This window comes from Dermacentor variabilis, chromosome 8 (assembly GCF_050947875.1).
Source record: "Dermacentor variabilis isolate Ectoservices chromosome 8, ASM5094787v1, whole genome shotgun sequence".
NCBI classification, from domain to species: domain Eukaryota; kingdom Metazoa; phylum Arthropoda; class Arachnida; order Ixodida; family Ixodidae; genus Dermacentor; species Dermacentor variabilis.
This window is the reverse complement of record NC_134575.1, coordinates 99,804,814-99,830,417: the sequence shown is the minus strand read 5'-3', so window position 1 is coordinate 99,830,417 and position 25,604 is coordinate 99,804,814. Positions and strand designations below refer to the sequence as shown.

At 45.4% G+C, this 25,604-nt stretch overlaps 1 protein-coding gene across 2 annotated transcripts in view; it reads right to left on the bottom strand.

The window, feature by feature from the left end:
- LOC142590467 (uncharacterized) overlaps positions 1-25,604 on the bottom strand; it is a 48,391-nt gene that overhangs the window by 19,511 nt on the left and 3,276 nt on the right. The window contains exons 2-3 of one of the 2 annotated variants that reach the window (XM_075702609.1): positions 20,175-20,306; positions 12,949-13,155 (exon numbers count right to left, since the gene is read on the bottom strand). In XM_075702609.1, coding sequence (XP_075558724.1) covers positions 12,949-13,141 — 193 coding nt within the window. In that variant the 5' untranslated portion in view covers positions 13,142-13,155; positions 20,175-20,306. The remainder of the gene's footprint in view (positions 1-12,948; positions 13,156-20,174; positions 20,307-25,604) is intronic. The other variant, XM_075702608.1, reaches the window with a different exon arrangement.

The following is a 25,604-nucleotide window of genomic DNA, read 5'->3' as shown; positions in this document are numbered from 1 at the left end:
CTAAGGGTAGCCTGTCCACCCAGTGATGTCTGTTGACTGTGGCGTTCAATGAGGCCTTCAGTTGTCGGTGGAGACACTCGACCATGCTGTTGCACTGTGCGAGGTAAGCCATGGTGTTATGAAGGCACGTGGTGAGCAGTCTTGCCAGGGCAGAAAAAAAGCAAGGTTTGGAACTGTCAGCCCCGGTCAGTAGTTACGAGCAAAGGGCAGCCATACCATGACACCAATGTAGCAAAAAATGCTTCCACCACTGTTTTAGCGGTGATATTTTGTAGAGGATTTGCCTCAGGCTACCTTGAGTACCGCCTGACAAACCTCAGGAGGTACCTGAAAGTTTCGCAGGGCAGAAGACGGCCCGGGTCGCTTTCACAGCTTGACAGGCTCGGCAGCTGCATGCCGAGCTTCGAACATCTTTGGCGATCCCTGGCCAGACGAAGCGGTCTGGCCAGGGATCACGGTCTGCCGGGATGGCTTAGCCCGTGCAGTGAATCGAATGCCGCCAAAATTGATGGAGTACTAACGGGTGAGGAGCTGCATGCAATATGTCGCATGTGACTAATGTTGTTGTGTAGGAAAACGGCACAGCCGCGAGCAGGAGCGACGAGCATTTCTCCTGTGATTGGCACAGCTTGGGGTCGTTTTTTTAACAAAGGTTAACGGCTTGTGGTTGGCCATAATGTAAAAGCCTTCAAGAAAAACACGGAAATGCTCGGCAGTGCGATAGATGGCCTACATCTCCCGCCCGAAAGTGCTAAGGCGAGTTTCTGTAGATTTGAGGTGCTTCGAAAAGAAGCCCAGCAGCGCCCAGGCTATGTCATCATGCTGCTGGAGTACTGCACCCACTGCTGTGGCCGACTCATTTACGATAAGGCGTGCTGGCGTATCAGGGAACGAATGAATCAGCATCACTTCCCTGATAACTACTCGCTACTGAATCCATCCGGACAGCCCTACCCAATCTACTGTGCATGTACATCATGAACAGCGACGTCAACCCCTGGTGCCTACTTAAACTCCCGGCCGTTCGACGCTATCTTCAGTGGGCGCAGGAGTAGCAACAGCAATATGGCTCACCTTCCGCCTTTTGGCACTTCACAGGTGTGTAAGCGTTTTTCCTTGTACGCTAGAAAAACCGATGATCTCTGCTTGTTGCTACTTCCATGCCCACATGTGCGTTGTGATATTATTTGCGAATGTTTCCATATGTCTGTGTTATTACTTTGTTGTGGTGACATCCAAACTAATCCTGGGCCTACCACACGTACAGAGTCTTTCTTGAAACACAGACGCTACCTAATGAACCCTCGGAACAAGTGGCAGTCCTCTTCAAGCTTCTGAAAGACGTTCAGTTTCAATCGGCCCAAAGAATCAGAGAGAATTGGTTGCTGATGTTAAAGCAATCAAAGCCAGCCAAAAAAAAAAGAAAGAAAGCAAGGTTGGCTGCATCCAAGAAAGACTCGACGCTCTTGAAGAAAAAGCAAATTCACTTGATCAGTTTAAGGAACACGTCACAGGTCTCCAGAAATCTGTAGAGACTTGCAACACTCAGCTTGTTTCTTTGCAATCTCGGTTCAACGACCTAGAGGACAGATCCTAAAGAAACAATGTAATTTTTCATGGAATCTCTGATTGTGACGAATCATGGGAAGAATCTGAGGCCCACATCATTAACGCGCTGACAACTATCATCGGCAATCTACCCGACATGGCAATTGAACACGCTCATCATCTCGGTTCGTATTCACCTGATAAATGCTGCCCCATTATAGCCAAATTCAGCAACCGCAAAGTAAAGGAAAAGGCGCTTTCCGCGCGTGAGCTCCTAAAAAATAAAGGCATCACGATCTGAGATCACTACTCACCTGCCACCCGCCATATTCGAAGTACACTGATTGCCTTTGCAAAGGACAAACCCCTGTTTCATCACCGATACAACAAATTAATCGTAAACAAGCAGCAGTACATGTACGATCCTATTACAGACAGCATGACGGAGTTCCGTCACAACACACGCGTGTTAACACCAAAGCGTGTACTGCACCACCTAATCGTCCATAGGGATGTGCGAGGGGCAGTGGAAGACACTTATACCCCGTGCCTGTCCTTTTCACTAACATTCGAAGCATCAAAAACAAACACAACTCGTTCACTTCCACAGTCGACACGTTTAACCCAGATATCATTGTACTTACAAAAACTTGGCTGCATCCACATATTAGAGACCATGAAATCTTCTCTACCGCACATGGCTTCCCAGTTTAACGCTGCAACAGTACCTTGCATCAAGGTGGTGGCGTTCTTCTGGCAATTGATAAACACCTACACTCTCAGCACATTAATATTGCGACTAACTTGGAGATAGTCTGGGCAATTATTGAAATAAATTACGAAAAAATTATAATGGGCATATGTTATCACGGTCCTACTGACGCTGCCTCCTTTCCTAACGATTACAAGAGACAATCAATATTGTCGTAATACGCTTTCCTTCCTTACGCTTGTTGCTACTGGGTGACTTCAACACTCCAAGCATAGCCTGACATAGCGAACCCATTGTGATACACCCTTTCTCCGCATAATCAAGATTTTCTTCACTTGTGCGCACTGTTCTCTTTCAGTCAACTGATAACAGTCCACCAGAATCACATCACAAGTTGTAAACACCCTTGACCTTCTGCTAACAACACGACCCGATTTTATTTCGAACATTACTTACTTACTGTCCTTAAGCGCTCACTCATTTCAACATCAACTTTCACGTCCGAAATCAGAAAAAAAATCTGGACAATTCACGACTATAAGAAAGCTGACTTTCAAACAATTAACAACGAGCTCTGTATTTTCCTTGACACTTTTTTGACTGATTTCTATAACTCCAGTGTGCAATCAAAGTGGAATATGTTTATTACTAAAATTAGTGAATTGTATTGTAGTGTATTGGGTTTTATGGCACATAAGCAACTCAGGCTATCATGCGCCAAACACATGGTATAATATATTTCAAAAATTGGGTATCCTCAGCGAAGGTCCTTGTCCAAACAAGGACTCTGAGGAGCCCAACAAATAAAATGGAGACCTCAGCCTTCTTCTCAGGAGTGAGAAAATGGGTGAGGTGCATCATAAGATGTGTGAAAAACTGGGTAAGAAAATTAGTGAATTAACGGAAAAACTTATCCCTACCTGCAATCTTTCCTATAATAATAATGTGCTTGCTGGCATAACACCCACATTAAGCGTCTTTCTAACAAAAAGAAATGTTTGTACAGATCAGCTAAAACATCTGCAAGCACTGAAAGATGGGCAGCTTACAAACGCGCTACATATAACTACATGACAGTGCTTAAGCAAGCTATGGCTAACTTTTTAAAGAACACATTTTTATCCATGCTAACTACTGATACGAAAAAGTTCTAGCGCACCATTAACCCAAAACATGATGCCATAACCCTTGTTGATAGCACTGATAACGCAATTCCCCCTGCCGATCGTGCATCCGTATTAAATGACGTTTATATGCGCAATTTTTCAAAACACGCTCATGTAACACGCCCAAGTACACTATCTTAAGACTACGCCGCAATGTACCCTTTAATAATCGAACCCGTCAGCATAGAAAAAATATCGCATCACTGAAACTCTCATCTGCTCCTGGCTGTGACTTAGTGCAAAGTTTCTAAAGAACACTAGGACATATTGTTCCATCATTCTTACAAAGATTTTCCAGCAATCACTGGACAAAGGTTCAGTGCCTGCTTATTGGAAGGTGAGGAACATGATTCCACTCTACAAAACATGTACTACACATTCCCCAGTGAATTATCCGCCTATTTCTTTAACCAGTATACCATGCAAGATTATCGAGCATATTCCGTTTTTTTCATATTGCCAACTTCTTAGAAGAAAACTCCTTTTATTCCGAGTTTCAACACGGCTTCTGCAAAACATAATCATGTGACACCCAACTAGTATCATTCAAGCATAAACTGAACCTATTGCTTGACCACTCTTCATTTGCAGACATAACTTTTTAGACTTCACAAAAGCGTTCAATAAAGTTTGCCACAGCTTATTATTCTACAAACTGCACCAACTAAACCTTCATCCTAAACTTTTGTACTGGCTTGAGGTTTTCCTCACTAACCATCCACAGTTTGTTTCAGCTAACGAAGTAACCTCTAATCTGACTCCTGCTTATTCGAGTGTACCATAGGGCTCTGTGCTTGGACCCCTCCCATTTCTTATACATATTAATGACTAAACTTCCTGTGTTTTCTCTCAAATTCACCTATTTGCTGACGACTGTGTAATTTACACCGAAATAACTAGCGATGAGGATGTAACCAGGCTTCAAGCTCTCCTTAACGCCGTTTTTGCATGGTGCAATTCATGGTTAATTGAACTAAATGCTAACAAATGTAAATTGATGCTTGTATCTAGAACTACCAGTGAACCACTTGTGTACTCCCTTAATAACGCTCCATTAGATTTGGTAACAACTTAGAAGTGCATTGACCTTCACATCACGTCCGATCTCACTTAAGATACCCACATCTCCCATATAATAAGTAACGCTAATCGAATGCTAGGTTACTTACGACGCAACGTTTCCAAAGCACCTTCTTCCTTAAAATTAATCCTCTATAAAACTCAATAGGACCTAAACTTCAGTATGATGCTTCAATCTGGGATTCGGGTGAAATAAACCTAATGCACTCACTATAAATGGTACAGAATAAGTCTACTCGTTTCATTCTTTCTAACTATAATAAAACTGCAGGTATCAGTGCCATGAAATCTAGCCTTAACTTACCGTCCTTGTCATCACATCGCAAAATATACCATCTGTGCCTTTTTATAAGTTATTTCATCACCTGCTGTTACGCAACAAACTGATTTCCCTGCCTCCGTATGTATTACTCAGACTTGATGACATTCATAAGGTCGGCCTTCCATTATGCAGATCGAACGCTTTTTTGCAGTCATTTGTACCATGCACTTCCAATGAGTGGAACCGCCTTCCAGCCTCGATGGCCACTATCGCATATCACCAATTATTCAAGAATATCATAGCTAACACTGTGTAACTAGGAACGTTTTTCTTCACATTGTTCAACCTATCCTCACGAACGCCATAGCTAACTTTCTATATCTAAAAATCTAGGTGCCACTTGTTTTTGTAATTATGGAGGTTAGGGAAGTCCAGGATTGTTCTCAATTTGAAGAGATAAAAGTATAATTAGTCAAGAGGAAACAGGCTAGCCAACCTAGTCATAGTAAGGGTAAAAGTAGTTGACAAGACAAGGATACTCTGCACACACACACACACACACACACATATATATATATATATATATATATATATATATATATATATATATATATATATATATATATATATATATATATTGCTACGGCATGAGCCGGGCGAGAAGAAGAGGAAGAAGAAGTGAGCTGGTGCAGCCTCAGGACGCCATCTTGACTTTACCATCCATCTCGTCCCTTGAATAAAGCCGGTTTAACATTAACCGTAACAGTTTTGTGGTGGAGGTGCTGGGTACTTCGACCAAGACGACGGAGCTGCTGCAGCAAGTGCCACGCCGGAGCCGACGCCTCGCTCGACTGCCTCCAACACCGCTTGAGATCCCGATGTCCCACAGCAGCGACGAACAGCCTTCTCTGGCAGCTCCAGTGCGAACAACCGGCGCCTGGATGCATCAGATGGAGCCCCGCCCTTTCTCTGGAAAATTCGGCGAAGACGTGGAGGAATGGCTCACCCACTACAAGCGTGTGAGCAAGTACAACGGCTGGAACTCCACGACTCAGCTCGACAATGTGGTTCTGTTCCTCACAGACACGGCGCTAGTGTGGTTCGAGAACCATGAAGATACGTTCACAACGTGGGACAGCTTCGTTACTCACCTCACAGAGTGCTTTGGCGATTCCACCACGAAACGGAAGCGGGCGGAGCAGACATTGCTTCAGCGCGCTCAAGTCCCAGGTGAGACCTGTACTACGTACATAGAGGCGATCCTGAAGCTTTGCAAGACTGTCAATCCTCGAATGTCCGAAGAGGACAAGGTTGGACACCTTCTCAAAGGCATAGCCGAGGATGTTTACAATTATTTAATCGGAAAGGAGAGTCTCGCCTCGGTCGCCGACCTCATCAAGCATTGCCGCACATTTGAGGCCTTGAAGCTGCGCCGTATCACGCCAAAGTTTGGCAGGCTAGCAAATGTCACAACGGTGGCAAGCGTTGACGAAAACGACAACTACAGCTTTCAATTTGACCTTGCGGCAACTATAAGGCAAATTGTCCGCGAAGAACTTGAACGACACACCAAAGGGGCGGATGTCGAACAGCTTGGTTGCGCTTCCAACCAACCTCAAGAACATGCATCTGCTGTGTCAGCATTGTCTGTCATGCCAGGCGTTGCAGACTGTCGAGGTGATCAGCTGCGACAGCACCGACGTACCTTTCCCGACGACATGACGCACGATCAACGAACTCGTCGAGCTACCACCACGAATCGGAATTCGGAAGATCGCGTTTATTATTCGCAGCGTCCCAGGGTTGACTCCGAGGCATACAACGTCGGTCGCGCATCTCCTGTATGTTACAGCTGTGGCGCCTCAGGACACATTGCTCGTTTTTGTCGCCGGCGCCGACAGACAACATATGGCCCACCACCAACTTGGCCTAATTTTGGACGTGATAGTTATGACGACCGTTGGCCGATAGACCCTGCAAACACCACAGGCGCGCCACCTCGGAATACCTTCCGTCAGTATAGTAGAAGGAGTGGCTCGCCAGCTTCTGACCGCAGCCTGACGCCCCCAACCAGTCGCCAACGACGTTCACCGTCACCACGGCGACGTGCTACGTCTCCACCGCCGTCGGGAAACTAGCCGGCGCGGCCAATGGAGGTAAGGTCGCCGGACAGTCTGTGTATCTGCGAAATACTCCTCTGCCTATTATGATGGTGAAGAACAAAGTGCGTGTGTTAATTGATAGTATACCTGCAACAGCATTAGTGGATACTGGTGCTACCGTTTCCGTCATGAGTGTGACTTTCAAAGAGAGGCTGGGTAGGAAAGTTATGTTCCCGTGGAATGATGGTGTGACGTTTCGTGGTGTCAGCGGAGAGTGCCTAGTTCCCCTTGGTATTTGTGTTGCAAGTGTTTTATTCGGAGGAGAAGATCTTAAAACAGAATTTCTCGTACTACCGCGATGCACTCATGATGTGATTCTCGGGATTGACTTTCTTCAGGATTGTGGTGCATCCGTTAACTGTGGCACAGGCGAAATTACTTTGAATAGCGCGCTTCTCGCCACCCTTGCCGACACATCCTTACCAGTGAAAAACTATTGTGTTGTTTCGAACGATTTGCTGCTACCGCCTTGGTCGCTGTCACGTATCCCTGTCAATTTCGCTGCTGCCGACCTTTCATCGTTTGACGCGCAAGTCCAGCCACTTACGTCGAGCTGCGCAAAGAAAGATGTACTTGTACCACGCTCTGTCGTGAGAGTAGTGAATGGCGCCTCCAATTTATGGGCTTTCAATTGTTCTTGCGTCCCTGCCGTTCTCCCGCGTGATATGAAGCTTGCTGAATTTGACGAGATTACTTACAGCTCCATTACAGTTCTAAGCGAGGAGGAGCAGTCTCATAGTAGCGATCCCCAAAGAAGCATTTCTGAAGAGCAGATCCTACGAATGATCAACAAGGCACTGCCCTCACATGAGCGCCGCGCTCTCGCACAAGTTTTGTGGGCACATCTTTCTGTGTTCGATTTCACACAAGGCGACAAGCAGGCTTCACTCCCGCGTTCTCGTGCTCGCCACAGAATTGACACCGGATCTGCGCACCCCATTCGGCAAAAGCCTTACCGCGTTTCTTCAGCAGAGAGGACAGTTATTGCTGAACAGGTGAAAGACATGCTGCGTAAAAGTGTTGTCCAAGAGTCTTCTAGTCCGTGGGCAGCACCAGTAATCTTAGTAAAGAAGAAGGATGGATCGTGGCGGTTTTGCGTTGATTACAGGAAACTGAATGCGGTCACCAAAAAGGATGTGTATCCGCTTCCTAGAATTGATGATGTCATCGACTGTCTACATTCCGCTGCCTACTTTTCATCACTGGATTTGCGATCGGGGTATTGGCAGATACCCATGCACCCAGACGATAAGGAGAAAACGGCCTTCGTGACACCAGACGGTCTTTATGAATTTAACGTTATGCCATTCGGCCTTTGTAACGCGCCAGCAACATTCGAAAGATTCATGGATACTATCCTCCGAGGACTTAAATGGGAAATTTGTTTGTGCTACCTCGATGATGTGGTTATTTTTGGCAGCACATTGAGTGAACATAACAGCCGTCTCAATCTTGTTCTGGATTGTGTCAAACAAGCCGGCTTGATCCTAAATTCCAAGAAATGTCGTTTTGGAGAAACCGAGACGTTAGTACTTGGGCATCTGGTCGACAAAAACGGTGTGAGGCCAGATCCACGGAAGATTGAGGCAGTCAGCTCCTTCGAAGCACCGAAGTCAGTGCGGGAGTTGAGGAGTTTCTTGGGCCTGTGCTCGTATTTTCGGCGCTTCGTCCCAAGATTCGCCGACGTGGTGTACCCCCTAACATGTCTTCTCCAAAAAGCCGTCCCTTTCAACTGGACATCGGCTTGCGACGACGCGTTCCGTCAGCTAAAATTTCTACTAACATCAGGGCCCATATTGCGTCACTTCGATGCATGCGCACCTACGGAAGTGCACGCTGATGCCAGTGGCATCGGCATCGGCGCCGTACTTGTGCAACGTCATCAAGGAGCTGAACACGTTGTGGCTTATGCTAGTCGCTCTTTGACTAAGGCGGAACGCAATTACACTGTGACCGAGCAAGAATGCTTGGCAGCTGTTTTCGCTGTCCACAAATTTCGACCTTATATCTACGGACGCCCGTTCACTATCATTACTGACCACCACGCGTTGTGCTGGTTGGTGAATCTCCGTGACCCGAGTGGACGACTGGCACGTTGGGCTCTTCGACTGCAGGAGTACGACTTCGTTATTTCCTACAAGTCCGGGCGTCGCCACGCAGATGCGGACTGTCTCTCCCGCCTTCCTCTGACGACGACGGAGTGTGACGAAGACAATTTTGATGACTGTTTTGCTCCCATTTCTTCTACATTCCCAGACTCGATGACTTTCAAAGCAGAGCAGGAAAATGATATTGGTTTGGAACCTCTATTTGTGGCCGCATCGCGTCCTGGAGCCACCGGTCGATTTTGTGTCCGTGACGGCCTGCTTTACAAGACCAATTATTCGGTTAAAGGCGCACGCTTCCTTCTGGTGGTGCCGCAGAGTCTACGAACGGACATACTGAGAGCCATGCACAACGATGTGACCTCTGGCCATCTGGGATTCATAAGAACTTTGAACCGGACACAGGAGCGTTTTTACTGGCCCAGAATGCGGGACACGGTCAAGCACTACGTCGCCAGTTGCGAACAATGTCAACGCTACAAGCGCCCTACGACCGCTCCGCCAGGTCTTCTCCAACCTCTGCCGCCGCCTCGCCTGCCATTTGAACAAGTGGGTATCGATCTTCTGGGCCCATTTCCCCGATCATCTAACGACAACCGATGGGTGATCGTATGTGTCGACCATCTGACCCGTTACGCGGAAACGGCGGCCGTGCCATCTTCAACAGCTGCGTCCGTTGCAACGTTTTTGCTTCGATTCATTATTCTTCGACATGGTCCCCCCCGTGTGATCATTAGCGATCGCGGTCGTCAGTTCGTTGCGGACGCCGTAGAAGAACTGCTTCGTCTCTGCAGTTCGCAATTCCGTCATTCAACGCCTTATCACCCTCAGACAAATGGGCTTGTAGAACGTACGAACAGAACTCTAACTAACATGCTGGCCATGTACGTATCTTCCGATCACAAGGACTGGGATGACGTACTCCCCTTCATCACCTATGCGTATAATACTGCAAAGCATGAGACGACCGATTACAGTCCTTTTTATCTCCTTTACGCACGTTCACCGCTAAGCTGCATTGACACTATACTACCGTTTGACTTTCACAGCGAGTACTCTGTTGCCAAGACGCTTTGTCTTGCCGAAGAAGCCCGGCGTATCGCTCGTCTTCGTACTGTGGCATCGCAAGACCGATCGAAAGAGCGCTATGACAGCCGACACCAGTCTGTCTCGTACGCCAAAGGAGACTTTGTGTGGTTGTGGACTCCTCAACGTAAACGTGGCTTATGCGAAAAGTTTTTACCTCAGTACACGGGCCCATTCGTCATCGTAGATCGCTTGAGTGACTTGACGTACGTAGTGGCACGCTTGACGTCGACTGGTCGTCGGTCTAGCCGGACCCAGTTAGTACATGTTGCCCGTCTTAAGCGGTTTCACCCTACGCTTTCCGAGTGATTTGGACTTGCCCAGCGGGCTTCGTCTGGCAACCGGGGATTGCTACGGCATGAGCCGGGCGAGAAGAAGAGGAAGAAGAAGTGAGCTGGTGCAGCCTCAGGACGCCATCTTGACTTTACCATCCATCTCGTCCCTTGAATAAAGCCGGTTTAACATTAACCGTAACAATATATATATATATATATATATATAACCTTCTCATTTATTAACTCCTGTTTGTTGAATTTACCCGTTTTGCATGTAACCACTCCCCACTATAATGCCGTAATAACCATATTCTGGCTTCCTGAAAGGGATGTTCTTGCTCCAAGTACCGATGGAAGGTAGGCATGTTCTTTTTTTTTTCAGTCACGATGCAGCAGGTCAGTAAGTAGCTGAAGAACTTGCGCACATGATGTGTTTGAAGCAGCTGCGAAAATTCACGAACCCCAAAAACTCAAGCAACCTTCGGAAGTAGGTTGGAGAGGAGAAGTCCTCGATTGCCCGCACCCGTTATTCCAGTGGCTTGATGCCTTGGGGTCACGGTGACGTCGGCGATCACAAACACCTACCAAGACAAGCGCCCGAGTCCGATGGCTAGCGTTATTGAGCAGAGCCCATACGACACGATGGCATTGTTGTTCACTGTGTCGAACATGGGTGTGGATTTGGGATACTGGTGATCTGCGGCCATGGCGGGAATGATACAGCTCGGCTCCGATCACCACGAGGAAGCGGGCGATGGTGACGCGGTTGACAACCATGAAAAACTGACTTGTGCGAGGGCCGATGTCGCATGCCGTCGTTAGCGACTGGCCGGTGCGTTTCCCGCCCACGAAGAGGGCTGAGTGCAGCGACTTGCTTGTTTGCGAAAGTGACGGTGGTACCAGGTCAACTGTTATGGCGAGTCTAGGTACACGGTGAGACTGTGAAGCCGAATGGTTATGCTGAAGTTGGTCATGAGTGTTGCTGCCAGTCGCCAGCTTCTCCAGTGCACTGGTAAAGTGGTCGACTGTTTCCTCTAGGCATGAGAGCAAGTCTCTTGGCTCCAAGACTCTCAGAATGGCGATAGGTAGCTGTGCACACACGAGCGGTCACATGCAGTCAGCAAAAGTAGCTAAGCAATCGAGACTCATCTCACCGGAACCCAACAGCACCATGCTAAGGACTGTGGGAGGTGTTGCAAAAAAAACCTTGTGCAAAATTGGAAGCTGGCTCGCGTTCGCAGAGTGCTCGCCCAGTAATTAATGCAGCCAGTGAAGCAGTTGTAACAGTTATTGGTCGCCGAGTTCCTCGAAGAGGAGCTCTTGGCGCCTACTCTGTTGTCACGGCTCGAGGTACTGAAGGACCATGCGTCTCAGGTCATCATATGCAGTGAGCGAAGGAGTACCCACTAGCAGGTCACTTATGGCATCGGCGATGTCAGAGGGTAACGTGGCAATGACATGCAGGTACTCTGCTGTCTGCGAAGCGATGCGTAAGAGTTAAAAAGAGGCCTCTACTTGCATAAACTAAACTCAGGGATTCTTGGACCAAGAGCTGGGAAGCTGAAGCTCTCCGGCAATAACAGCTGATGTAATCATGTCACCTTCTCTGTCAGCTGGTGTAGAAGTAACATCGTCCATGGCTAGTGTTCGGAAATAAAATTTAATGTCCTGCATCACCACTTGTTAGGAGCTCTCTTTAGGGTAGGCAAGGAATACACATTATGACAGCTTGAAAATGCACACTCAATTGGCTTTGTTCAATAGTAAAGGCAGGTTTGCCAAGTGGCTGTGGTGGTGTCCCAGTCGGGCAGCCGCCTAGGTTCCAAGAAAGAGCAGCGGGCAATGACCTCTACTGCCAGGTAAACTGGATTTCCCAAGCAAGGGGCAATGACCCCCATGGCAAAGAAAACTAGATTTCCGACAAGATGGCACAACGAAGTGATGGATGCTCCCTACAACATTGTTGCACATGCCTAGTCCTGGTTAGTCACTACCGATGATGTGCTGTGGGATGTCGTGACTCAAACCTGTCCTAGAAATGATTCCTAATAGTTCACATGTGGTTTCTGCCTCCCTTAATAAATTAGCATATCGATAAAACAAAGTACATTTTGTTTGTAGTATCCTTAACTGCATTAAACAATTGTTTTAATTTTCTTTTAATTTTGTTCAGCCTAAGCACAGGGGTCGACTGACATTCTGCATGGATCTCTATTCGCGTTCTTACACAAGTACACCGCTTTAAGCATAACTAAGACTTGACTCAAGGATGTAACATTATAACAGAGCAATATGACGCCTACAAGAACGTCAAGTCATGAGGGCTCTGGATTAAACTCTGCCATCTTAGTTGTTTCAATGTGAGCAGCACAGCATAATTTCTGCCGTTTGCTCCAATCAGTATGCAGACAAGGCTCGCAAACCTGCTAATTTGTCCTCGGCAGCAGAATGTCACACGCACTTTAGCAAGTGATACCAAGCTACTCAGACTTGGCCATTCACAACGCTCACACACGCAAGCAAATGTAAGAGAAGTGCCAGTCACTGCCCACCTGAGGAGGAGGTTAACTGCTCCAGAGTCTCCGTAGTCTGCACGCTCCTAGACTCGCTCCATGCTTTAAAGCAGCACCCGACAGACTTGTCAGCCAGAGGCAAGCTGTACTGCATGCCAACCTCGACCTGACCGACGACCTTGGAAGGGCTGTGGCATTCCATTTTGGCAGGGACGCTTTCAGATGGGCTCATCGCATTTCTGAAGTCTGCAGAAAATAATTGGGGTGATTGCAGTCCTGTTTTGTATTGAGAAGAGTTAAATACAACAAAAAATTAATGCAGGGGCATGTTACAATGCATAGCCATGGAATACAACAGAATAACCCTTCTGGTGCAGTATTCCTAAAAGGCTACAGGTGGTAATCCACACTGATTACTCTAAAGCAAAGCAACCTCTTTTCTGTGAAAGGATTACGACAATTGAACACATGTCAGACACTTTTTTCTATGATATATTCTAGAACTATCGCTGTAGTCCAAATAATGAAAAGTGACTGCAAGAGCCTAGGGTCATCACGATCGGCCTATTTAATGTCCACTCTAAGATCCCCATGTCTTGCGCCAGCTAACACAATTCTCTTCTTGCAAAATTTCTATTTCATCACACTACCTAGTTGTCTGCTGTCCACAATGACACGTCAGTTCTGCTGGTACCCATTCTGTAACCCTGATAGACAGTCGGTTACCCACCCCACACATTACATTGCTGCCACTTATCTCCAATTACCCTTGTCTTGTCATCTACTTTTACCCTATGACTAGGTTGGCTAGCCTGTTTCACCTTAATTAATTATATTCCTCTTAATTTATCTAATTTAACTAATTTATTCCTCTGTTTCCTCTTAATATTAATTCCTCTTAACTAATAATAACTTTATCTCTTCAAATTGAGAACAATCCTGGACCTCCCTAACGTATGTTTACAGCCATTTACCCTACTAACACCTCTACATCCTGCACTATGCAAAGGTCGGCACAGAGTAAGAGACCTATTTCCTTCCTTGTTTCCCCATTACGGCTTTTACAGGTTGATTTCCTGTTATTGCGCTTCCGGAAGAAGGTATTCATAATTTGAAGACGATTCCATTCTATTAATTCCACCAACATCTCTCCTGTACAATTTCTAGAGTTGATGCCATAGTTGCCAGTAACCCTTTCTGCCACCCATTTTCCCCCTACTTTTGCATTAAAGCTGCCCATGACTACAGTACACCTTGGACATTTCTCATTGCTAATTCAACCTCCTCATAAAACTTCTATTTCTCCTTACCACTGGAGGTAGAGTAGGTTTGTACTACCTGTCATTGATATCTGCTACTAAGTTTTATTAAGATGATTGTTACCCTTTTAGTGTTACCGTCACGTTTTAGGGACAGAGGACAACCAAAGTGGCACAATGCATTGCGCAAACCTGTGCCCAGAAAACCAAGTAACACTCAACACAATCATAGCAGTGAGCACTCATCGATAGCCGAAATATCATGTGCGGGTCAAGGACATTGACTTTCATACATGACTCGTAAAAAGTTCTAGTTGTATCGCTAATGCCTTCATGCTTTCCAGAAAGTATTACACATTCAATCTCACGCAAACAATCTCATTACACAAGCTTCAGTGACAACAGACACAACCAGTGACAACATTTGAGAAACTTCCGATACAGAAAGGTGTCTCTTAAGCTGTGCGACAATATTCTAAGAGAGACTGGACCATGAAAAAGGTTCACCGAAAACAAGCTATTAGAACACATACCAATACCAATAGAATTTATCAATGTTGCCCGCTATGTACTTATTAATTAGAAGCCCTACCCTCTATTCCCTCTCATCTGGAAGACCTCTGTAGCAGAAGACGTGACCGTTAGTGAGCTCTGTATAAGCTTCCTATTTTTCAAACCTCATTACGGTCAATGATATCTCAGCCAATGCCCTATATGCCTCAAAGAGCCCCACTAAGCTAGCCTCACTGAGAGGTTTCACATGTTAAATGTTGCCAGGTTCTATTTGCAGGGGCAGCCTGTACAGATCCAGAGATTCTTAGCCCGTTCTCCCGCTTTGCAGGTCTGACTGCTTCAGGTGCTTCGTAGACACACTGAGTACGTGCTGCTTTTCAATGAACCACTTTGACGCCAACTTGAGTCCCAGGTGTGAGCACTTTTCATATTATTCATCATACAAATCATATAACCAAGAAATCTGCACGAATCATAGCAGTGTTCATGATCTCAAAGTCACCAATCATATCTAAAGAATGAATGCACTGCCAACTTTCATCCTCTTAAACTTTTGAGTAATTTTTCCCCAATTACACAACACCATCATTGCAGAGGCGTATTCCTGCAGCCGCACCCAAAATTAAGCAAAAATCAGTCTGTCGAACGGCGACAGTTACAGACCAGATCCTTACCGAGTCCAGCTATCATGCACCTAACACTGACATGTGCAGACAATGCGACTCTAGAGCCACCCTGAAGCATATCTTATGGGAAAGTACGGCTATTATGTAGAATAAAAGTGATGGAGCCTCTGACAGTGACGGCCTCCGCACGCGCTGGGAGTCTGCATTCCTCAGCTCGGACCTACAGCACCAACTCTGGGCCATCCAGCGAGCCAAGGAAGCCACCAAGGGCCAACAACCCTTTGCAGAAACCTAGGCGGGGTCCAAACCACCCCACCAAATAGCAGGGCACTCAATAAAGTTATTTGAATGAATGAGTGAATGAATGAATGAATGAATGAATGAATGAATGAATGAAATGTGACCGCCTGTGAGGAATGTTGTTATTGTAGATTTAAAATCTTCAGACTCACCAATATTACAGAAAAGTTAGCTCAACTTTTTCAGGGTGACGATAAAGTCACAAAACATTTTCTGCAGGTAAACATGCCTTGTTTATTCATTAGTACAGATGGGCTAAATGAATGAAATGTGACCCCCAGGAAGAAATGTATTTACTGTAGATTTAAAATCTTCAGACTGACCAATATTGTAGAAATGTGAGCTCAACTTTTTCAGAGTGACGATAAAACCACAAAACATTTTCTGTGGCTAAACATGCCTTGTTTATTCATGAATACAGATGGGCTTGCATAAACACTCATCAGATTAAATATATATATATATATATATATGGAAATAGATCTTTACGATTTGGCATTCGGGCAGTGGTCGACATCACAGCGATTGCCACTCAACTCGCCAGCAGCTAAGCAACCAGCATCCACGCTCATAGCGCAACCAAACTGTGTATATGAGTGCACGCAAGAAACCCAGTGGTTTGTCTATTACTAAATTTTTTAAGGCAAATATCGAATAGCGAAATATTCAAAACCATCATTAGGAAATTCGGATATTTACACGACACTGGTGTGTGTACTGAACCTTGACCTGGGAGAGCTTGCCAGCACCCGGCGAGATATGAAGGCACATGTGAGGGTTAATTTCAGCCATAGGGATTACAGTGCAGTACGCTTATAACAATATCAAGAAGATCAATCATAGACCCAGTCATTACAATGTCTGGATGAATTGCTGTACAAAAAAGAAAAACAAAAGCTGCCAAACATACCTTTGTAGCTGGAGCACAAATTTGCCACTCACACTAAAAGATACAGATTGTATGGAGTAGACATTGAAAAACAACATCTTTATTTATAGCCATAAACAGCGTGTCGAGCATTTGGCGTGCTGAAATAGTCAGAAATGTGCACCTGCTCTTGAGGCATTTCATGTTTAGAACTGCAGTGTGCCTCAGATCCAGCTACAGCGCGAACAGTGGTGGAAATCCTCAAGTGTGCACGAAATTAATGCGGGACTTGATTGATGACAGCGCATTTTGCATGATCAAGCTCGAAGCCAAGGACGGGCCATTGTCTTTCTCATCACTGCGGCTCCTGTCGTTGCACGATGCCACCGTTTGTAATGAAAATGATCACATCGTAGGAGATCTCTTTGCAGAACAAGGCAGTACTAAGTTCACTCAGACGCCCCTCCATTGAAGCACCTTCTGTTTCTCCGTCAGTAGCAATATAGAGGCTAGAAACGGCGACCTGCTCCCAGAGCCCGGTCATGTCAGTGGCTTCTACCATGTTGGTATCACTACCGTGGGGGTTTCACTTTGGCATACAAATCCCGCCTTTTTGAAGCAGTCTCTTGGGCTCTAACTAGACACTCCCAGGGTTCTACTAGGAAATGTAATATACCCTAGAAAGTCGATGGGGAAACGACACCGCAGTAGCTCAATTGGTAGAGCATCGCACGCCAACTGCGAAGGTTGTGGGATTGTTCGCCACTTGCGGCAAGTTGTTTTATCGTCCACTTTCATTGCCATTAATTTATCATTTCTTTAATTCAATTATTAAGCACAAGTAATTTCCCCTATGTTTTCATTGGTGTCTTTGTTTGTTGGCTCATCATGATATGATTAATAAAAATCAGGCCCCTCGGTTAACCCCCTTCTCGTTTGTACGCTTTGTAGGCATTTTAATTAATGTTTAACAATACATGTCCCCACGATGCGATATGCAATGGGAGGCAATCAGAATGCTCAACCCTCTTGGAGCTTATCAACAATCGTATACAACGCCTCTCAAAACATGTCTCCCTGCGTATTCTGTGTAGTATGCAAACAGCACTGGTGCACGCAAGGTAATGCTTGACAACTCACCAGACTCGCATTGAACTAGCCATAGAAGAAATCAAACATTCGTCATCCACATCACTGCCAATTATTTTCAATCACCAAGGTAACACACGAGTTGAGATCTTCGCAGTCAGCAAGCAAGAACTATCAGGGGAACCAAGGCGCTCAAGTTTTTGTTAGTAATGTTCTTCATAACATTCGGTGGAAGTACGGGGCAACGACTCAGAATTGAGCTTCACAGTGGCTGCCGCTTCAGTTCATCACCGAGCTTGCAGGAGACGGTGCATAGTTCAGCGATGCCTGCATCGACTGTTGTGCTCAGGCATCCACGTGATCCAGGAGCCTTGCGCGGCACCGGCCGCTGGCACCGACGTCGGCGACTGGCTGGAGAACACGAGTGGTTGAGCAGCCCCAACAAATGAGATTCCACAGTGACGCTGACGCACATAATTTTTTACTTGGCAGGAACTGCGCGTGTGGTTAAAAACCATGAAGAACTCCGTGAGTGAAATACCTGGAAGAAGATGCTACGAGATCTCTTCGGAAAACCACTGGGTCAGAAGGTCATCGCTACGAAAGAGTTGGCACAATGAATTCGGATGTCCACCTAAGGCTATCTCGCCTATATACAAGACGGGCTAGCACTCTGCCCCAAGGTAAACGCTGAAATGCCAGAGTCTGAGAAAGTCGGGCATGTTTTAAAATGTATTACTGATTATGCCTTCAATTTACTCCTTTGTAAGAACTCTACTTCAGGTAATGACTTTATCACGGAATGCAAGCGTTTTGAGTAGGTGAACAGTCGTCGCATCAGTCATTTGCATGGCTTCCCAATACGGCTGCAATCCTCTTGTGATGACCGACAGGACTCGTTCGCCAGCAGCATCCTTCAGAGCAGCTGACGAAGATTGTGCAAAGGAAGTTGGAAGCCATGTGCCCTGCAGCTCGTTACCCACCTGTCATTGATACATGCACTTCTATTGTTCACACTGTTCAGGATATTGTGCGTCAAGAACTCGCCAGTGTCGCCTTGCAGTCTGTACCATGGCCAGTTCGAAGCTAGCCGCACATCCTTCGATCGTGCATACACAAAATCAATCGGTCCCTCGAGGCTCTCGCAACATGACAGAGTGGCGAACACCGTTTGACCAAACTGTTTGCTTCAGTTGTCGCTGCGTTGGGTACATCGCCCGATACTGTCGCAACCGCTCGTCATCAATGCTGTTCTTGAACAGGCCTCGCCCAGGCAGCGGTTTTTGCTATTTCCAGCCGCAAGCCGAGACGAACCTGCACGACACTTGACGGTACAACCACACGGCGCATTCGATCACCGTCGCTGAGCAGTCACCAGTCCCGTTTGCCTCAAAGTTGTTGCCTGTTGTTCAGATCACCTGAGTCCCGTCACCTGTTGGTGTCATTCTGACCTGGGCATATACATTCGGACAACTAAAAGGTGGAGCTCCCGGAGGTGATGCTGCATTGTCAACCTCTCTGCCAAAGCCTCTCACCCTGCCGGCAAGAAGCAATATGGTCAATGTAGAAGTTGACAGTTTAGTTGTCCCAGTGCATGTTGATACTGGAACCGATATCTCGGTGATGAGCAACCACCTTCATTGCCACCTGAAGTCCTTACACCTGCCGCATCTCATGCTATCCTGGTCGCTGACGGAGCAACGTCCATTATCCTTGGTATGTCCAGCGCCCCAGTAACTGTTGCTAGTCTCAACACTCCCGTTTAATTTGCTGTTCTTGAACCGTGTTCCCATTACTTCAGCCTTGACCGTTTATCAGACTATTCAGCACTGACTGACTGCACTGCTGACCTCTTCCAACTCAAGCTGCCTATTCACTGCTGTCCTCCAAAATCAGGTAAGCCTCGTTTATGCTCTGTAGGCTTTGTACGGTTGCCACCTCAAACTCCCATGTATATATATGCCTTTGACATGCTTCCCATCCGTTCCTGACGATGACTAAATGCAGACTCCTAATCTGAATGTTTTCCTGCTAAGCAGAGTTGTCATTTCTCATACCATTCTGACTATCGCCAATAACTGCATATTTCTTCCAGTTTAAAATTTTGGTTCAAGTACACAGGTTGTCCCGAAAGGCATGTCATTCGGTAACGCTTCACCCATCGACAATACTGTCATCTCTGTATTAGATGTTCCGTGCTTATCTTCATTTACCTGCTGTCCGATAGGTTCCGCAACGTCGGATCCTGACATATCTTTAAAGATGATTGCTGAAGACCTGCTTACCAAACAAGCTACAGGTCCTTGTCCCATGCTGGTGTCTTATTGTGATGTCTGACTTGCAGGATCGCCCACTGGGACAGACTTCCATTGTAACTTATAAGAATGACACTGGTGATACAGTCCAATCTGCAGGAGACCTTATCGCGTGTCTCACAAAGAATGAAACGTTATCCAAGCTGAAGTAGACAAGATACTAAACAAAAGTGTAATTAAGCCGTCTTTGTGTCCTTGAGCATTGCTGGTTATCTTGGTCAAAAAGAAGAATGGCAGCTGGCGATTTTGTGTCAACTACCATCAACTGAACCAGATCATCAAAAAAGATATGTACCCTCTCCTGTGGATTGATGAAGCCCTCAACTGCATTCACAGATCGAAATACTTCTGTTAAATTGGCCTCCAATCTGGCTTTTGGCAGATTTTGGTTGATGAACTGGACCATGAGAAGACGGCTTTCACTGCACTGAGAAAAAACCAGCCAAAAAAAAGATGCACACAGGAAACATACGAGAGGACAGGACAGAGACTGGTTTTTTCTTAATACAATGCACCAACTATCCCAACATTGTGTTTTACACGACTGCTTTTGTTACACCAGACGGGATTTAGCATTTTAAGGTTATTCCTTTGTAATGACCTTTGTAATGCCTCAGCAACTTTTGAAAGAATGATGGACTCTCTTCTTCGGGGCTATAAGTGGTCCAACTGTTTGTTAGCTGGACAATGTCATTGTATATTCCCCTACATTTCGACAGCCCCCTCAGTCCCTTGGCCGCTATTCTTGAAGTTGTTAGAAAGGCTGGCCTTCAACTTAGCTCTTCTAAGTGCCATTTTGGACATTGCAAAGTAAATGTTCTTGGCCACCTTGTCACTGCTGCCAGTACACATCCTGATCCTGATAAGACCCATCTTGTCAAGAACTTTCCAGTGCCCTGCTCAGCAAAAGATTTGTGTAGCTTCACGGGCTTGTGCTCCTACTTTCGTCAGTTTTCCAAACATTTTGCAGATATCACCAAGCCACTGACTGACCTTCTCAGGAAGGACACTACATTCTTTTGGGGCTGTGAACAAGCCGATGCCTTTTTGCTGATAAGTGCTTGCACGCTGTTATTGCGCATGAGTCGCATTCTGCTGTTGCATCTTCTGCATCTGTGCCCCCAAAAGATACTGAGCGCTGACCTCACAGGGTGATGTATACAGCTGAGAATAAACATTGCGGGCTATTTTGTGTGCCTTCAGTTCTTCCTGCGCTCGCTAGAAGTGATCTCGCGGCGCTATCCAGTGTGAAGGTACATCACAAAGTAAAGGAAAAATAAAGCGTAGTTTTCTCACCCTTTGGTTGCATGAATGTTTTCTGGCATTCTTGTGTGCTTACATACATGGCAAGCCCGCGGCAAAGCACTTCTACACTTGCTGACATTCACTTCATCTTTAAGCGTGAGAGGCTAGTGATCTATTGAAATCCCAGTGCGAAAAGCACGCACACACCAATCTGTTCTCGGAAATGCAAGCTCAAGCACGTAGCGAGCCATGCCAATTTAATCCACAGGAAAGAGAAGAAGCGATGAGCGAAGGCGCACGCAAGCACGTAGCAAGCCATGTCAATCCAATCCAGTGCCAATCCAATCCAGTACAGGGGAAGCGTATTCATAACGTGCAATAAAGACAAGCTCCTGCACATGATCAACGATATTAAGAACATATTGCACGCTGCTCAAGATTGTAAGGTGGCCAAATGATACTCCTCTGTTTGTAAGCTAACCGCCTCTCATTACTTTGATGCATAAGCATTCTTTTGGCGAGTACCCTAGCAAAATCTGTCTGTCACGCGAAAAGTGTAATGCCTTGTATGTGCAGAAAAATGTTTAATTTATGAAGCTAACACATTAAATGGTTTTAATTCTGTAAATGTAGATGATTGGTAGCTTTAGAAGCGATAAGGAACAACTGAAGAAAAGAACTGTTCCGAGAGAAAACCCTTATGATCCAGATTTATGCTCATCCATAGGGATACAGAATGCTCCATAGAAGATGCCTGGAGAAACCTATATTAGGGGTGGGCCAACATGAAATTTGGGAGTGGGCCAACAAATTTAGGTTTATACGCTTACGCATACTCTAGTATGCATACATAGACAACTGCAGTGGAGTTCCTGCAAAGTTACTGCTACAAATTAAACTACTATCTGGAAACTGAAATTAATGCGCCACCACATCTGTTCTGCATCTAATAACCGTAGTTTCTACATGCAATTTTTACATGTATATGCATATTAACATGCATATAAAAAGATGAACGCTCAATCTGATTGGCAGGAAGTGGCAACAACTGAACATTCGATGTTGAAAGGGTTTTGTTTTCTATGAACAAAAACGGCAACGGACATTGTGACGTCTTTCGTTTACTTGAGCAACCTTTTTTCAAAATAATTTCTTTGTTATTTTCAGGCAGTTAGGTGCACATGCTTTTTGAACGGTCATCTTATTTTTTTTCTGTTCTGTCAAGTGCATGCGCTTGATCATATAAAACTTTAATAGTCATGTCAACAAATAGAAATCATCACATCCAAATGCAGACACTCACAGATGGTTTCTCCAGTCTGACTGGGGTTTCCCAGAATAAATCACAGGAAACTAGATTCACTAAAGTGTGTGACGAATTATTGTTTAATTCTGTACACATTTAATAATGGTAAATATCCCAGGATGGGTTTTCAACGACCTCATATCTTTGTAAAGGGTATTGTGGGGGTCGAGAATCACGTACATATGAAGCCACAGGCATATTTCTTCATATTACCCATACATGTTTCTGTATTTGCTTCAGAGTTGCGCACGGAGGCTTCGTCGAACAAAGTTGCCTCTGCAGTCAGAGATTCACAAGCTTATGTAAATACTGTGCACCACACTGTTTGAAGTGAACATACGATTTTGTATGTCACTGTCTTACGTTCGCTTGATATGTTATGCACACCCGGCCGTGCTTAATTTTGAAGCCATCTGCTTCTCTGAGGACAATTTCAGTTATGGTTTTGAGGATAGTATAGCCGCTCGAAATAGCATTTTGTGGATTTCGTTGCAGCTTGTCATGCAGCTAGTTAGGTGAGATACTCTGCATGGACAACAGTTTCTATAATTCGAGAGATTTCACCTACGAGTTGCCTCACGCAAAACGATAACAAAAGGCAAAATCACTGTCGCCTGCTTGATGATGAGAGTCAGTAGTGCATATTTCGCTTTGGCATCACATTTCTTGCCTTCGAGTTATGTTCATGAGGACCAAGAATAATTAAGTTATCTATTGCGCCGTGAACCAGCGTCCATTTTTTCCACGAGAAATCAATATAGATTTGTTCTCAAGAATGAAAATGTGGGTTCTCGTACTCAACATTACGTTCACACACATCGTACTTGTCTGTGAGACATTCTTTCAGCACAGCATGTTTCTATATATTGACCCCTTTCACAGAGCACTTTGTTCTAGAGAAACGATGATGATGATGATCGGGGTTTATTTGTGCAAGGGCCAGAAGTGGCCAAAGAGCGCCAAGGATATAATAAGAAAATGCCGTTGCTGAATAATGATCATCAAGAAGTGGATGAAACACGGCAGTATAGAGACCTAAAGAAATATCCTTTGGAAAGGGAACATATTCTTAATAAAGCTAGACAATGATACATGAAATATGCTGTGGAAAATGATGTACTATGATGAAGTGATATACTAAAATATGTTGCTACAAGTAGCACCACTGCCTCACCAAGGCCCATAAGCTTAACAGAGTGGCCCGGAGGCACGTGGCATACATGTTGCCATTACAGCATAAACCGCTCATCAGAGGATGTGCTATGAATATCGTGGGCTTAAACGCGCAGTAAATTGACATCTTGTAAAAAATTTAAAACTTATTTATGATCAAAGATTGGTTCTGCTCCAAGAAACATTACCACATGAAGGTGAATGTGGTATCGGTATGCTACAGGAAAGTGCTTTTTTGTTCAGCTTCTGCTTCCCCTCACTCCTATAAGACGTTGAGAACGGACAGCCTCTCACCACATCTGTCGCAGAGGGGAGGTTCACAACCAGGCAGCAGGTAAGAATGAGTACCCTATGTGTATACTTTCTCGGTCGACAGAACATGGCATCAGTTTGTCGCACCTTTGTTACTCAAGGCCGATTTCGTATGTGCAGCTTAATTAAAGAAAGAAACGAGATGGCGCTTTCAGTGGCGTGACGCACGTGGCCCTAGCGGCAGCGCACGAATTGAAACCATTACCGCTTCTACCTTGCTCCTGTGCAATCAGCAGTCAGAAATGCGACTGAGTTTTTGCTAATGGACAGTGGTCCAATCATGTTGGATTGAAGACGTGTGCAATAGTTGGCTGCAAAAAATAGTGATGGCTTATTAAGGAATGGAACGAATCTTTGTGGCCAATATTGCGGACCACTGCTGCAAATGTTGGTACGTGTTACTGGCGCTTTGAAATGTATGGCTTTCCTCGAGGATAAAGGTATTTGCTCACCCATCACTGCTGTATCTCTAACCTTCAAAGAAAGGTCTTCAGTCCTGGAATGTTGGCAAGAGTGAGTACCGCTTGTTAAACAGTGACAAAGGAGGTAGTGCTGCTTCCTGTCATAGCAAACTTCACACGCAGTGTCTACACACATCTACCCTAACTGGCATAGAATCTTACGCACACTTTATCACCAAGATGTCAATAAGTGAATTGATGCACACTTCAATACATGTGAAACATATACACACAATAAATGACACTACACGGATGATGCACAAATGGTCGAAGCTGAATGTTTTGCGACAGCCCACAAGAGTAACTAGCGATATCTTTGCTACAATGTACTTAAATGTACAAAACGGCTACGTTTCAAGCTGTGTGCGCAGCAATAACAAATATGTCGCAACTGGGCACACCCATGCACAATGAGGAAGAAAATAATCAAATAGTGACCACACCGACAGACACTGTCGAATCAGAAATGTGACAAGCCACTGCTTCAAAATATTTTCCAAATAAAGTACGATGAACGATACACACTAACCCTGATTCAATTCATGAGTGGAAAGTTTGGATAGAATGGAATACGTATTTAGCCCCACTTTTAGAACAAGAACCACATACGCTGCTCGCGCCGTTTGGACAGCTTAAACAGCTCCGAAAACTCTTTTTCACATTCTGATTCTGTGGCCAATGCTATGTGTCGTTCACCCAGTCGCCGCCTACGATGTCTCCCGAAACAGAGGTTTGTTGAGTCGCACCGGCGTCATACGCATGCATTGTAAACACGGAGGCAACGGAGGCAGTTGAGGCCATGACCTACTGGAACTCCAGACCTGCACAGATATCCGGTTTCTATGGGAGCCACTTGCGCCCACTCTCGTTCAACCATTGGCCGTTGGTGTCGCTTTTATAACCTGTTCGTCTGCTACTCTACGGTTGACTGGTGCGGCGTTGTAATTAGTACGGCGGCTGTCGTGTTGTCTAGTTGATGATTTTTGCAAACACGGCGGCAGTGATGTCACAAGGCTTTGATCGGTCACTCGGATACGAAAGTCGACTGCCCGAACTAAAAAAAATGTCGGAGCGTATAGTCCGCTGCTCTCTAAAATAGCAATAAATAACCGCTCACATATTGCCCTTTTCAGGCAGTAGCAAACCGTGCAGATCTTGTACACTAAGTCACATTGTTTATAGAGTTCGTAAAGTACACAACAGTTTCATTGTATACGTTGTAAAATTC